The sequence below is a fragment of the Myotis myotis genome, unplaced genomic scaffold, assembly GCF_014108235.1.
Source record: "Myotis myotis isolate mMyoMyo1 unplaced genomic scaffold, mMyoMyo1.p scaffold_m19_p_6, whole genome shotgun sequence".
Taxonomy (NCBI): domain Eukaryota; kingdom Metazoa; phylum Chordata; class Mammalia; order Chiroptera; family Vespertilionidae; genus Myotis; species Myotis myotis.
In genome coordinates this window covers 56,306,485-56,318,781 of record NW_023416368.1, presented here as the reverse complement: position 1 = coordinate 56,318,781, position 12,297 = coordinate 56,306,485, and the positions used below count along the sequence as shown (strand labels likewise).

The 12,297-nt window shown below is 36.1% G+C and overlaps 1 protein-coding gene across 7 annotated transcripts in view; it reads left to right on the top strand.

Annotated features, from left to right (window-relative positions):
- The window catches only part of LRBA (LPS responsive beige-like anchor protein), a 559,344-nt gene that overhangs the window by 180,610 nt on the left and 366,437 nt on the right, over positions 1–12,297 (top strand). For all 7 annotated transcript variants that reach the window (XM_036315411.1, XM_036315409.1, XM_036315413.1 and 4 more), the window contains one exon: positions 3,596–3,660. In XM_036315411.1, the coding sequence (XP_036171304.1) occupies positions 3,596–3,660 (65 nt within the window). The remainder of the gene's footprint in view (positions 1–3,595; positions 3,661–12,297) is intronic.

Genomic DNA, 12,297 nt, shown 5'->3' with positions numbered 1-12,297 from the left:
TGGGCTTCAGTTTCTTTTTGTCTGTGTTTTTAATTCTTTTTTTTAAAATATATTTTATTGATTTTTTACAGAGAGGAAGGGAGAGAGATAGAGAGTTAGAAACATCGATGAGAGAGAAACATCGATCAGCTGCCTTCTGCACATCTCCCACTGGGGATGTGCCCGCAACCCAGGTACATGCCCCTGACGGGAATCGAACCCGGGACCCGTCAGTCCGCAGGCCGACGCTCTATCCACTGAGCCAAACCGGTTTCGTCTGTGTTTTTAATTCTTATCAGCATGTCTTTATATACCTGAAATGTGACATCTTATTAAATGTTAATAATTTATAATTATGAATGAATTATAGACAAATTAAAATTCACTAGTATCTTTGAGAACTGTGAGATTTTTGTCCCCATACCCAAAAGTGTAAGTAAGAATTGTATTTTCACTTCATTTCTCATTTTGTCTTATTTTTTTTTTAGCTAGGGAAAAGTTTTTCTCCAGATGACTAGATGCTAGTTACTATAAGTTAACGATTGTGGGGTTATACATGATGCTTGGGAAAACAAGAAGCTTAATGTACTATTAGTAGTAAATTTTTGTTTCTGAGCTTTGATAACAAATTGGACTCTTCCACTTCTATTTGTCCCTTCATGTCTAATTTGTTTTTCAGTTAAAATATTTTGTGTGACATACGAAGTTAAGAGCATACAAATTTTTAGACTGCAAATTTTTTATAGTTATACTAACTTGAACTAGTTTTATATCTGTCCTAAATCATTGTTTTAAATCGTTGTGAAATTTAAGTGTTACACTTCCTGATTTTACATTATAAGTAAATGTCAGTTTGTATAGATAAATGAAAATCAAATTGGTATTTACCTGTCTATTAAATTTTAGTCTCTCTACTGTTACATATTTTTTCCCTATAGAGTAAAGTTTTGAATTTTATATGACTTAGGTAGTAAAAAGCCTCACCTGTTGGAGTTTTAGATCAAACAAAACTGATTTGAGAAAAATAATATTAGTGAATCTGTTAAATATGAAATGTGTGATTTAAGAATTATAGGATATCCATTTGCCTTTCTTTTTTATTTCCTTTTTTCTAGCAAGAAAAATATCTTTCTATTAAAGTTAATTTCCATTTTGAGATTTTCCTTCCAGTAAGTGATCTTAATGAGAACTCTGTCAGTTTAAGGTCTTGCCTCATCATAATCTGGTGCTCTATCAGATTTCCATGTTGCTTGCTGAGCTGCTGTGTTGTGTAAAGAGCTGAGGAGGGAGTATGTGCTGCTGTTCCTTGACTGTGGCATCCCTTGAGTTGTCATCATCCCTTGATTCCCTGCTGTCTATCAACAAAGGTCACAGGTGTGTTCACCTTGTGCCCTCAAAGCCTCAGCTACTTGTACATCTGTCTAGAGTAATTTTCTGACTCTTCCAAGAACATGAGAATTTTTTATATTCAAGGCTCTTGTAGGTCCCTTTATCATTACATCTGTGTCTCTTTCCAATCCCTGTGCATTACTATGTTTAGGCAACTCTTTGAGACTTGGTGAAGTGAGGTGTGGGATCATCTGCATCAGCATCCAAAAAGTTAACCTGCAGTTTCTACTTTATTTTTTCTCTCTCTCTCCTTCTTCCTTATTAAAAAACGGGGAGGGAGTGACACATGGTCTTCTCTCAGGGATATACTCCTTTATGGAATTCTATTGCTTTCTTTTGTATTATCTATTTCATTTTTGTAAGAAGAAAGAAAAGGCTTTTAAATAGGTATTTCTATCTAGTATTCTTGACTTACTTTATCTCAGAAATATAAGACCTCTCTTTGTTGTTTCAGTAGGGTGACAATTGTGAATTGCGAATATTGTAAACTTCATGAGTCACTAATTTCTAAATGTCTGTATGCTATTGAATCACAGAGTAATATAGCTTGAAGAAAATTTTAAGGGAGAATCTAAGACAGAGATATGTAAAGTGAATTGTGTCCACGGATGTATCCTCTTCATGTCCGAATCAGTTTGAGAACATAGATCTAATTACGTCCGTGGTTTTACTCTTTTTCCAACAACACATTGCTTTATCTTCTCGCCCAGGTCTAGCCAATCACTACTCTCAAATGTCTAACTGACTTTGTATTTAATTTCCATTCTACTGTATATGTTCTGTTAGTGCAGCGGTTCTCAAACTGTGGGTTGCGACCCCTGTGGGGGTCAAACGACCCTTTTACAGGGGTCGCCTAAGACCATCCTGCATATCAGATATTTACATTACGATTCATAACAGTAGCAACATTACAGTTATAGTAGCAACGAAAATAATTTTATGGTTGGGTCACAACATGAGGAACTGTATTTAAAGGGCCGGAAGGTTGAGAACCACTCTGTTAGTGTGTTCTTACTGACATTATTCATGAACTGGTATCCTGTAACAAAATTGGGGCTTATAGCCATTTTAGTCCTGAGAGTCACCTTTGGGTTTTCAGAACATACAAGGATGTACTGTAATACAAAGTTGGAGATAAAAAAGAGAATGTAGAAAAGAAAGGATAAGGCCGAGGAGGAAAAAGAAGGATTTTGGCATGAAACAAAGTAGTCATTGGCGGGTGAAATGACATGGAATTTAAAAATCTTAAAGGTATTATATTCAGAATATGTGAATATAGTTTATGGTTGCAATGGTAAGTAGCCCAACATTGTCTTTTGTTTTGAGCCTGGTAAAAGAACAGAAAAAGATCAATTAAGGGAGATCATGTAGGTAGATTATAAGTGCCTCCTTAGTGTTAAGAAACAAAGATTCTGTATATTTTTCCAGTTCTGGAAAAATATATATATACATGCATGTATCTCTTGAGACATACACATACATGCATTGGTATTTCTCAAATCCATATTTCAATTCAGGTAGGCCCACCCTGGTTTTATTAACATTTATTTTATGTGTTTTGATATAAGAATTAGAAAAATTTATTTGTACACATTCTACTGGTTGATTTCCCCCCTAGGCTTTTTAATGAATAATTTATTCATAAAGAATATAGATAATAGATTTAGATGATCTTTTGCTAATTTATAGGCTAGTAACTATAGCTTTCTAGCTCACAGTTGTCTAGCTAAATTCATGAATTTTTCTTGTCTATTTCTCATTAATCATCAGTTTTCCGTTATGTTTATTTACTACTATTTGTTTTGTTTATTTACTACTTAACTATGTGTTTCCCTCATTTGGGGTGATGCATCTTTTTCTTAAAGAGCAAAACCAAAAATCTCTGTCTTTGGTTGTCTTTGCTGTCTTCCTTTCTTCCTTCCCAACTCCCAATGATTTAAGTTAAATTAGTGATATATCATGTTATAGAACGAAAAGGGCAAAATAACTGTAGATAGGCTTATTTTGTTTATATAGAATCAAATTATTGCTAACTCGTTTATTTTCCTTTTTAATGTCAACTGTTCATGTGCTCATGGGGTTCCATTGCGTAGGTAGCATGTTTAACACAATCTTTCCTTTAAATTTAAGGTATGAAATTGAAATGTGTGATTTTTTTTATAATTGTTGTTTTTAAGAAATAATTTACTGAGTGAAATTTGTTTAGCTATTTTCTGCTATTTTTTAGGAGTGGCAGAATTCTATTCAGAAGAATGCAGGCCTGGCTTTTATTGAACTCGTCAATGAAGGAAGGTAATCTACTTTATATCTATTATATTTTACTTTAAAATATTACTCTACGTCTGCCATAGAAAGTGGTAATTTTTTGGTACTATATTTTTTTGTTTTTGCAGTCAGTAAAGTAGAAGCTAGTAATTATTAAAAATATGCCAATATTTAATCATTTTATGGTTTTCTTCATGGTTGCATCTTACTGATAAAGTTCTGATCTTATTTTCTCTCTCTTTCTCTCTCTCTCTCTCTCTCTCTCTCTCTCTCTCTCTCTCTCTCCCATTCCCTCTCTCTCTTTCACGCTCTCATTTTTGGTCTTATTTTTTCATTAAGTAAAGCTGAGTTTGGCAAAAGTAATCTGATGATTCTATTAGCAGATATAAGGAAACTGATGCTTATTTGGGTTTCCCATTAAGTTTTATTATATCTATAAAAATAATTAGACTAAGATGTCCATTGAACCGTGTCCAGCACGGCCAGGATGAACCTGAGGAGGGGTAGTGAAGGATTAAAGAAACAGACAAGAGAATACAGTTGGGACCAGGTGGATCACTGTGCCTGGATGAGGAAACAGTGACATAGCCTGTAAGCCAAAGCTTTATTTTATACAGTAGGTCCTCCGGTTACGTTGGAGATCTGTTCCTACAGCGTGACGTAATGTGATTTTCTGCCTAAGTCAGAACCCACCTACATTAGCACCTATGCCACTCACATGGAGCACATATGCAGCAGTAATGAAGTGAAACAATAAAAAAAATTTAAAAGAAAGATAACAACTCCTGACCTTTACTTGTGGTAAATAAATAACAAAAAAACATAAAGCACATATGTACATACATGGAAATGACAGAACTTCTTAAATTTTTTTTTATAAATAAATGGAAGATGGCGACATAACCATGAATCGACGTATGTTGAGTCCAATGTAACCTGAGGACTGCCTATAGTCAGATCACACAAAGCAAAACAAGGGCAAGATGTTTCCAATTTTCTTGCGAGTTTCAAATCTGCTTCTTTCCTGTTGTTGCCATTCTTTGAACTTTATCAAGCTTTGTTTAGGCAGCACTTGCTGCACCAACCCCTGCAGCCCACATCTGTTAGCTACCTAGGCCTGCAGGGTTGGACTATAAGGTCAAGCTTACAACCATAGCCTTTTGGCTATAATTGTGCTGGGAGGGCTTTGCCCTCCAAGCTGGGACTTGTATGTGGCTTTGCCACAAGTAATTCCAAGGCTTGATCCTGTCTGAATGCTGTAGCCACTCTCCACAGTCCATATTATCTCTATTATGTCATGATCTGATCATAAGGGAGAGGGATCAAGTTTCATTTTCATTGAAGAGCAAAATTTTAAAATTTTGATGAAGTAAAATTTACCTATTTTTTCATTAATGAATTACACTTTTGTAGGAAAATTCAGGAAATCTTAGCTTAATACAAGGTCCTGAATATATATTTTTTTCCTAGAAAGACTATATTCATTTTCTAGAAATGTTATAGTTTAGTCTCTACATTAGGTCTGTGATTCATTTTGAGTTTATTTTTTGCATGATGTGAAATAAAGGTCTAAGTTCACTTTTTCCCGTAGATATCTGATTATCTATGCACCATTTGTTGAAAAGGTCACCTTTTCCCCCAGTGAATGGTCATCTCTTTTATTGAAAAATCAATTGACCATAAATATACGGGATTTATTTCTGTATTTTCAGTTCCTTTCTTTTGATTTCGTTTTCTGTCTTTATGCCAATACCATACTCTCTTTATTATTGTGACTTTGTAATATGTTTTAAAATTGGGTAGGCTAAGTCTTTTATGTTCCTCTTGAAAATTATTTTGACTACTAGAGGCCCATTGCACGAAGAGATTCGTGCAATAGGCCTTCCCTTCCCCTGGCTGCCAGCACCGGTTTTCCTCCGGCTCCCAGGACCCAGGCCTTTGCTGCTCTGTCTGGAGCCTTCAGTCTTCGCTTTGCCACTTCGCGCCTACCTATGCAAATTAACTGCCATCTTTGTGGGGTTAATTTGCATACTCTCATGATTGATTGGTGAGCGTAGTGGAGGGACAGTCAATTTACATGTTGGTCTATTATTAGGTAAGATGTTAGGTCATTTACATTCCCATATAAATTTTGAATCAGCTTGTTAGTATCTATAAAAAGTCTTTGGGATTGTGATGGGGATTGCATAAACTTTATAGATTAATTTGTGGATAATTCACATTTTAACCATTTTGAGGCTTTTAAGTCATGAATCCTAGATGTTGCTTCATGTACTTAGATCTATAATTAATTAGCAAAGTTTTATTCTATAGACATGATACTTAGGAACTTATTCCTATGTATTTATTCTTTTTGAAACTATTGAGTGGAATTAGTAGATTTTCGCTATTGTAATAGATGTATACTGATATATTATTATTGTTTTAATTTGCATTTCTCTAACATGTGATATAGAGCATCTTTCCATTTGCTAATTTGTCATCTGTATATCCTCTATGGTGAGGTGTCTGAAAAAGTCTTTGCTCAATTTTTTAATTGGGTGTTTTCTTACTGTTGAGTTTCAGCATTTCTTTTTTATATTTTAGATAATAGTCCTTTATCAGATGTCTTTTGCAAAAATATTCCTATGTCTTGTCTTCTAATTCTCTTGACATTATCTTTTGTAGAGCAGTAGTTTTTAATCATAAGGACATTCAGCTCATCCATTATTTCTTTTGTGGATCATGCCTTTGGTTCTGTTTTTAAAAAGTCACTGCCATACCCAGGTCATCTGGGTTTTCTCCTATGTTATTTTCTAGGAGTTTTATAGTGTTTTATTTTCAATTTTGTCTGAGATCCATTTTGAGTTAATTTTTGTGCAGGCTATAAGTGCTATGTCTAGAGTCATTTTTTTGGATGTGGATGTCCAGTTGTTCCAGCACTATTAATTGACAAGAGTATGATTGGTTTGTTTGATTGCCTTTACTCTTCCATTGCCAAAGATCAGGTGACTATATTTATGTGGGTTTATTTATTGGCTCTTTATTCTGCACCATTGATCTGTTTGTCTATTCTTTCACCATTATAAACCACACTGTCTTGATTTCTGTAGTTTTATTATAGTCTTGATGTCAGGTAGTGTTAGTCCTCCAACATTGTTCTTTTCCTTCAATATTGTGTTGTCATTTCTGTACCTTTTGCTTCCTATAAAGTATAAAATCAGTTTGTCGATATTTGTTGATATATTGCTGGGATTTTAAATGGGATTGTATTGAATCTATAGACCAAGATAGGATGAACTGACATCTTGACAATATTGAGTCTTCCTATCTATCAACATGGGCTATTTCTCCATTTATTTAATTCTTTAATATTATTTGTCTGAGTTTTATAATTTTCTTCATATAGATCTTGTACATATTTTGTTATAGCTAATTTTGTTTTGTTTTGGGGATGCTAATAAAAATGGTATTGTGTGTTTATTACAAATTCCACTTGTTCATTGTTGGTATATATATATGAGAGCAATTGACTTTTTGTATATTAACTTTGTATGCTACAACCTGGCTATAATAGTCAATTAATTCCATGACTTTTCTTTATCGACTGTTTTGGATTTTCCTTATAAGCAATTATGTCATCTGTGAACAAAGACATCTTATGTCTTTTATCCCAACATATATGTCATTTACTTTCTTAGCTCTTTAGCTATAACTTCTACTATAATGTTGACAAGGAATAGTAGGAAGGGACATCCTTATCTTGTACTGATCTTGATGGGAAAGTTTTGAGTTCCTCATCATTGACTGTGATATTAGTTGTGGGTTTTATGGTAGGTTCTAGAGGCCTGGTGCATGAATTCGTGCACAGGTGGGTCCGGCTGGCCTGCCCCCATCGGGGCTGATTGGGCCGGCCAGCCAGGGGGGAGGCGCCTCGGGCGGTTTGCCGGTCGGCCTCGCCCCCTGGTCAAACTCCCAGTAAAACTCCCTGTCAAGGGGACAATTTGCATATTAGCCTTTTATTATATGATCAAGTTGAAGATGTTTCCTCTGTTCTTAGAGTTTTTATCATGAATGTATGTTGGATTTTGTCAAATGCTTTTTTGTATCTATTGATATGATTATGTGATTTTTCTGTGGAGTTGTTGATGTGTGATGTATTATGTTAATTAATTTTGAAATATTGTGCCAGCTTTGCATACCTAGGATAATTCCTTGTTATAGTATATAATTTTTTAAATTTTATTTTTTTATTGATTTTAGAGAGGAAGGGAGAGGGAAGGAGAGAGATAGAAACATCAATGATGAGAGAGAATCATTGCTGCCTCCTGCACACCCCATACTGGGGATCAAGCCCGCAACCCAGGCATGTGCCCTTGGCCGGAATCAAACCCGGAACCCTTCAATCCGCAGGCCGATGCTCTATCCACTGAGCCAAACCAGCTAGGGCTATAATTTTTTAAAAATAGTTGTTGGATATGGTTTTGTTTGTTGATTTTTAAAAGTTACTTGTTTGGCTTAATTTGCAAAATTTGTCTCTGTTGTGGTATGGTGCTGTTAATCTTGCTGTTAAGTTCTTCCAAGATTTCTTAGTTTTAGGTTTTTTTTAGTCTTGCTTTTTTAGGGCTATCCTTTTCTCTGCAGGTTAGAGGTCAGACTGGTCAGATATTTTAGTTACATCTTTGGCCTCGTATAGCTGGTAGATGACAACACATTCAAATTTGGGGTAGTTTTCTTCTGTTGTAACGATTATTTCCTGCTGTTTGACACCCCCCAACCCCCCTACTCCAAGTCTGTATATGTGCTCAGGAACCCAGACAGTCACCCATGTGTGAAATTCTTATTCAGCTATTTGATATATGTAATATATAGCTATGGCTATTTCATTTTTTAGTATCTCCCTCTTCAGTTTCTGGGTTGTTCTACTGTCTCCTATTCACCCTAACTGCAAATATAATCACAGATTAGGAGAGTGATAGGCTTTCCCTGTTTTTAGCTTAGCTTGCATTTTTTGCCTTTTCTTCCAAACCAGGTCAGCCGTCCGTTAGTGAAGTTGGTGATTTCTATACGTAGCCACAGTCTGTGGTGTTTGCATAGGGCATTCCCAAAAAAGATTGCTATAGACTATTTGTTCTTACTCAGTATTTAGCAGACTTCCATGGATATAATTATTATAGATTTTGTTGTTTGCCTTTGGTCAAATTTCAGAACCCTGAAATGATTGCTATTCTTCAGTTTTTCTGAGGGATGATTTGTTGACTTCTACCATAGCTAGAAGATCCACCGTCAAATCTCTTCATGTCTGGTTCATTCTTGCTAAAGTCCCAGTTCAGATGTCACCTCCTGAGAAGTTTTTCCTGAAACCTGTTACCAGGGTACTTTTACCTCATATCTTAAAACATTTTTCCTTCTTACTCTCCTTTCATGTTTATTTTGATTGTCTCTCTCCTCCTGTAAATTGTATATTTATGTTCTGTAATGGCAATCGCTCTGTCTCTTATTTGTGGTTATATCCATGGGTCCAGTAGAAGTGCCTTGCAAATTCAGTAAGTATTTGTGTTTAGTTGATGTTATTGTGTCTCTAAGTGCATTGTATTTATAGTTTTGATTTCAATTATTGTTATTTTTATGTAAATAACATGCTTTCTTAAACACAACCTTACTTTATACAGATAATCTTCACAGTAGTCATGGTATTTCTTTGAGGATTTTTACCAAGAGGAAAGAAAATACATATACATAGAACAAATATTTTACGATAAAACATTTTTGTATTTTGTGAAGGAATGAATTCTCTAATGGTATTCTCAAATATCCTTATCCAGTATAGCTGATTCTTATTGGGGAAACAATTATTTGAATAACCTGTTTTAATGTCATCTGTGATTATAGGTTTGCTACTACTCTTTTTCTGTTTTCTTACCAGTGCTTACTTTGTGTGGATTTGTTATCCTCCTGTGGTTAGAAACTGTCTTCTTTATTTTAACGCTTAGCCTATAGAAAGTACTTAGCCTTTGTCTTTTAAGTAAATGTAAGAAATAAATAGTGGTGGAAAGAAAACTAACATCCATTAGTGAAGTAGTGGAGGCAGTGTCTGGAATTTTCATTATCTCTCTCGAGGATAGACTATATTTTAAAGAAACAGTTTAGCGATTTATTTTTTAAATCAGTGGATTTGGCTTGCATTTTATAAATATCCAATATATTGAGGTTAAATGAGTTTACATAGCGATGGATGTATTAGTGAAGTAGTTTGCAGTATTCAGCTACTGGGCTTAATCCCAGGGGCTAGAAGAATAAGTAATAAGGAGTTTTCTTTTCACTGCAGGGACCAGCCTTTTTTTTTTCTTATTATGTAAGTCTGACCTGCCATGACCTCATTTATAGAGGAGTTGCTATAAATGTGGTCCTTGATTAATGTTTTATTAGTGTAAATAACATAAAGACCTCTACAGACTGAGACTACAGCATAAGGTTTATTGGATTTGATGGGTATCGTTAGCAAAACAATTACTTAGGTCAGACATAAGTAATTGTTATTTGATAGAAATGTTTCTCTTAACTTACCTGTTTAATTGATAAGATACTTTTTTGTAAATAGTGTTTTGATATTTTTTTAGTTCAGTTATTGATATTGTCAAGCAAACATTATGTATAGAAATAAAATAATCAGTAATCAATGACATAAACATGTAATATTTCTTTGACAATTTTTACCAAGATAGAAGTAACTACATAGACTGACAATTTCTGCCAAGACAGAACTACATAGACATATAACAGATTTGTCAAAAAATTAAATTTTCACATTTTTATAGCAAGAACATTGTTTTTCTAATTCATAATTTTGTTTTATGATAATTAAAACATTATCATCGTAAATTGGTTGGGGCGGGGTCTCAGAGAATCATCAGGGCAGAGCAAACTGCAATGGCTGCTAGTCTGCTCTGCCTCGGAGATGTCCCAGAGTCTCTGTGTCCTACGGCCCTGTGCAGGAACAATGACCGCTGCAAGCACCTCTGCGAGAAAGCCGCCCTCACGTTCTGGCCCGATGTCAGATAGTCCAGTTTCTCTCCATATGAGTCTGGGTCCCAAGATTCTCACCCGGAACTGGAGTTCAGAGCAGTTGGGAGCTTGTATCCCCCTCCTGATTGAAAAAGACACCAGCATACCCAGCTGCCAGCCCTTTGGCGCGTGCCTCTGTACCTCCATAGTTCCACACCTCTGCACCTCCTACCAGACTCAATGCACTTTTTTCTTTCCTTCTAGTTGTAGAATTTCCACTCAGCCAGCCTTCCTGTGGTTCTGGATGATATCCGTTTCGTCTTTTAGTTGTAGTTTTACAACCCCACCCCAACTGTGTGCAGCGGCTTTTGCATACGAATGGCCTGGCCTTTCTCTGCCTAAAAACCTGTCACACTGTAGCTGGGTCAGAGAACCCCAGAGCTTCCAAAAGAAGGCCTAAGGCTCATCAGCAGCCTGCATTGCTTCACAGCTACACCTCATCTGGGCATCTCCAAACCCCAAACAAAGAGGAGGAATCTGCAGATCTCTCTGTAGCTTCTGCTGGGGGGCCTTAGGCAGTGGATGACTTTGCACTCCTTGAAGATCTAAGAGTCCGTGTACTCAGTGGTCAGAGTGAGACCATTCAGATGACAACTCTTCACATCCGTAAGTGACACACTCAGGGGGCAGGCTTAGTGAGCACCAAAGCCCCACTGAAGCAAGTCCTGCCCCATAAGGCTGTCTCCAGCACAGAAGTTCTCCCATTGTAGACACAACTGGTCCTCACAGCCAATTGGCCTGGAGGTCAATTCTTCCCAGTGATACAAACAGCAATCAAGGCTTAACTACAACAAGACTGTGCACAAAGCCCACAAAGGGGTATACCAATAGTGTCCACCACAGGTAATTAGGGAGGCTGAGCCACTGGGCCCTACAGGACACCTAGTCAACACAAAGCCACTCTGTCAACACAGGAAAGCAGCCAAAATGCAGAGACAAAGAAACATGTCACAAATGAAAAAAATGGAGGAAAGCAAACTACTGGATATCGAATTCAAAACCACGGTTATAAGGTTACTCAAGAATCTTCTAGAAACCTCCGAGAAATTTAGTGAGACCCTCAAGGATATGAAAAAGGACCAATTAGAAATTAAGCATACACTGACTGAAATAAAGAATAATATACAGAGATCCAACAGCAGACTAGAGGATCCCAAGAATCAATTCAAAGATTTGAAATACAAAGAAGCAAAAAATACCCAACTGGAAAAGAAAAAAAAATAAAAAAAATATGAAGATAATGTAAGGAGCCTCTGGGACAACTTCAAGCGTACCAACATCGAATTATGGGGGTGCCAGAAGAAGAGAGAGAGCAAGATATTGAAAACCTATTTGAAGAAATAATGACAGAAAACTTCCCCCACCTGGTGAAAGAAATAGACTTACAAGTCCAGGAAGCACAGAGAACCCCAAACAAAAGGAATCCAAAGTGGACCACACCAAGACACATCATAATTAAAATGCCAAGAGCAAAAGACAAAGAGAAAATATTAAAAGCAGCAAGAGAAAAACAGTTACCTACAAGGGAGTACCCATATGACTGTCAGCTGATTTCTCAACAGAAACTATGCAGGCCAAAAGGGAGTGGCATGAAATATTCAAAGTGATGAATACCAAGAA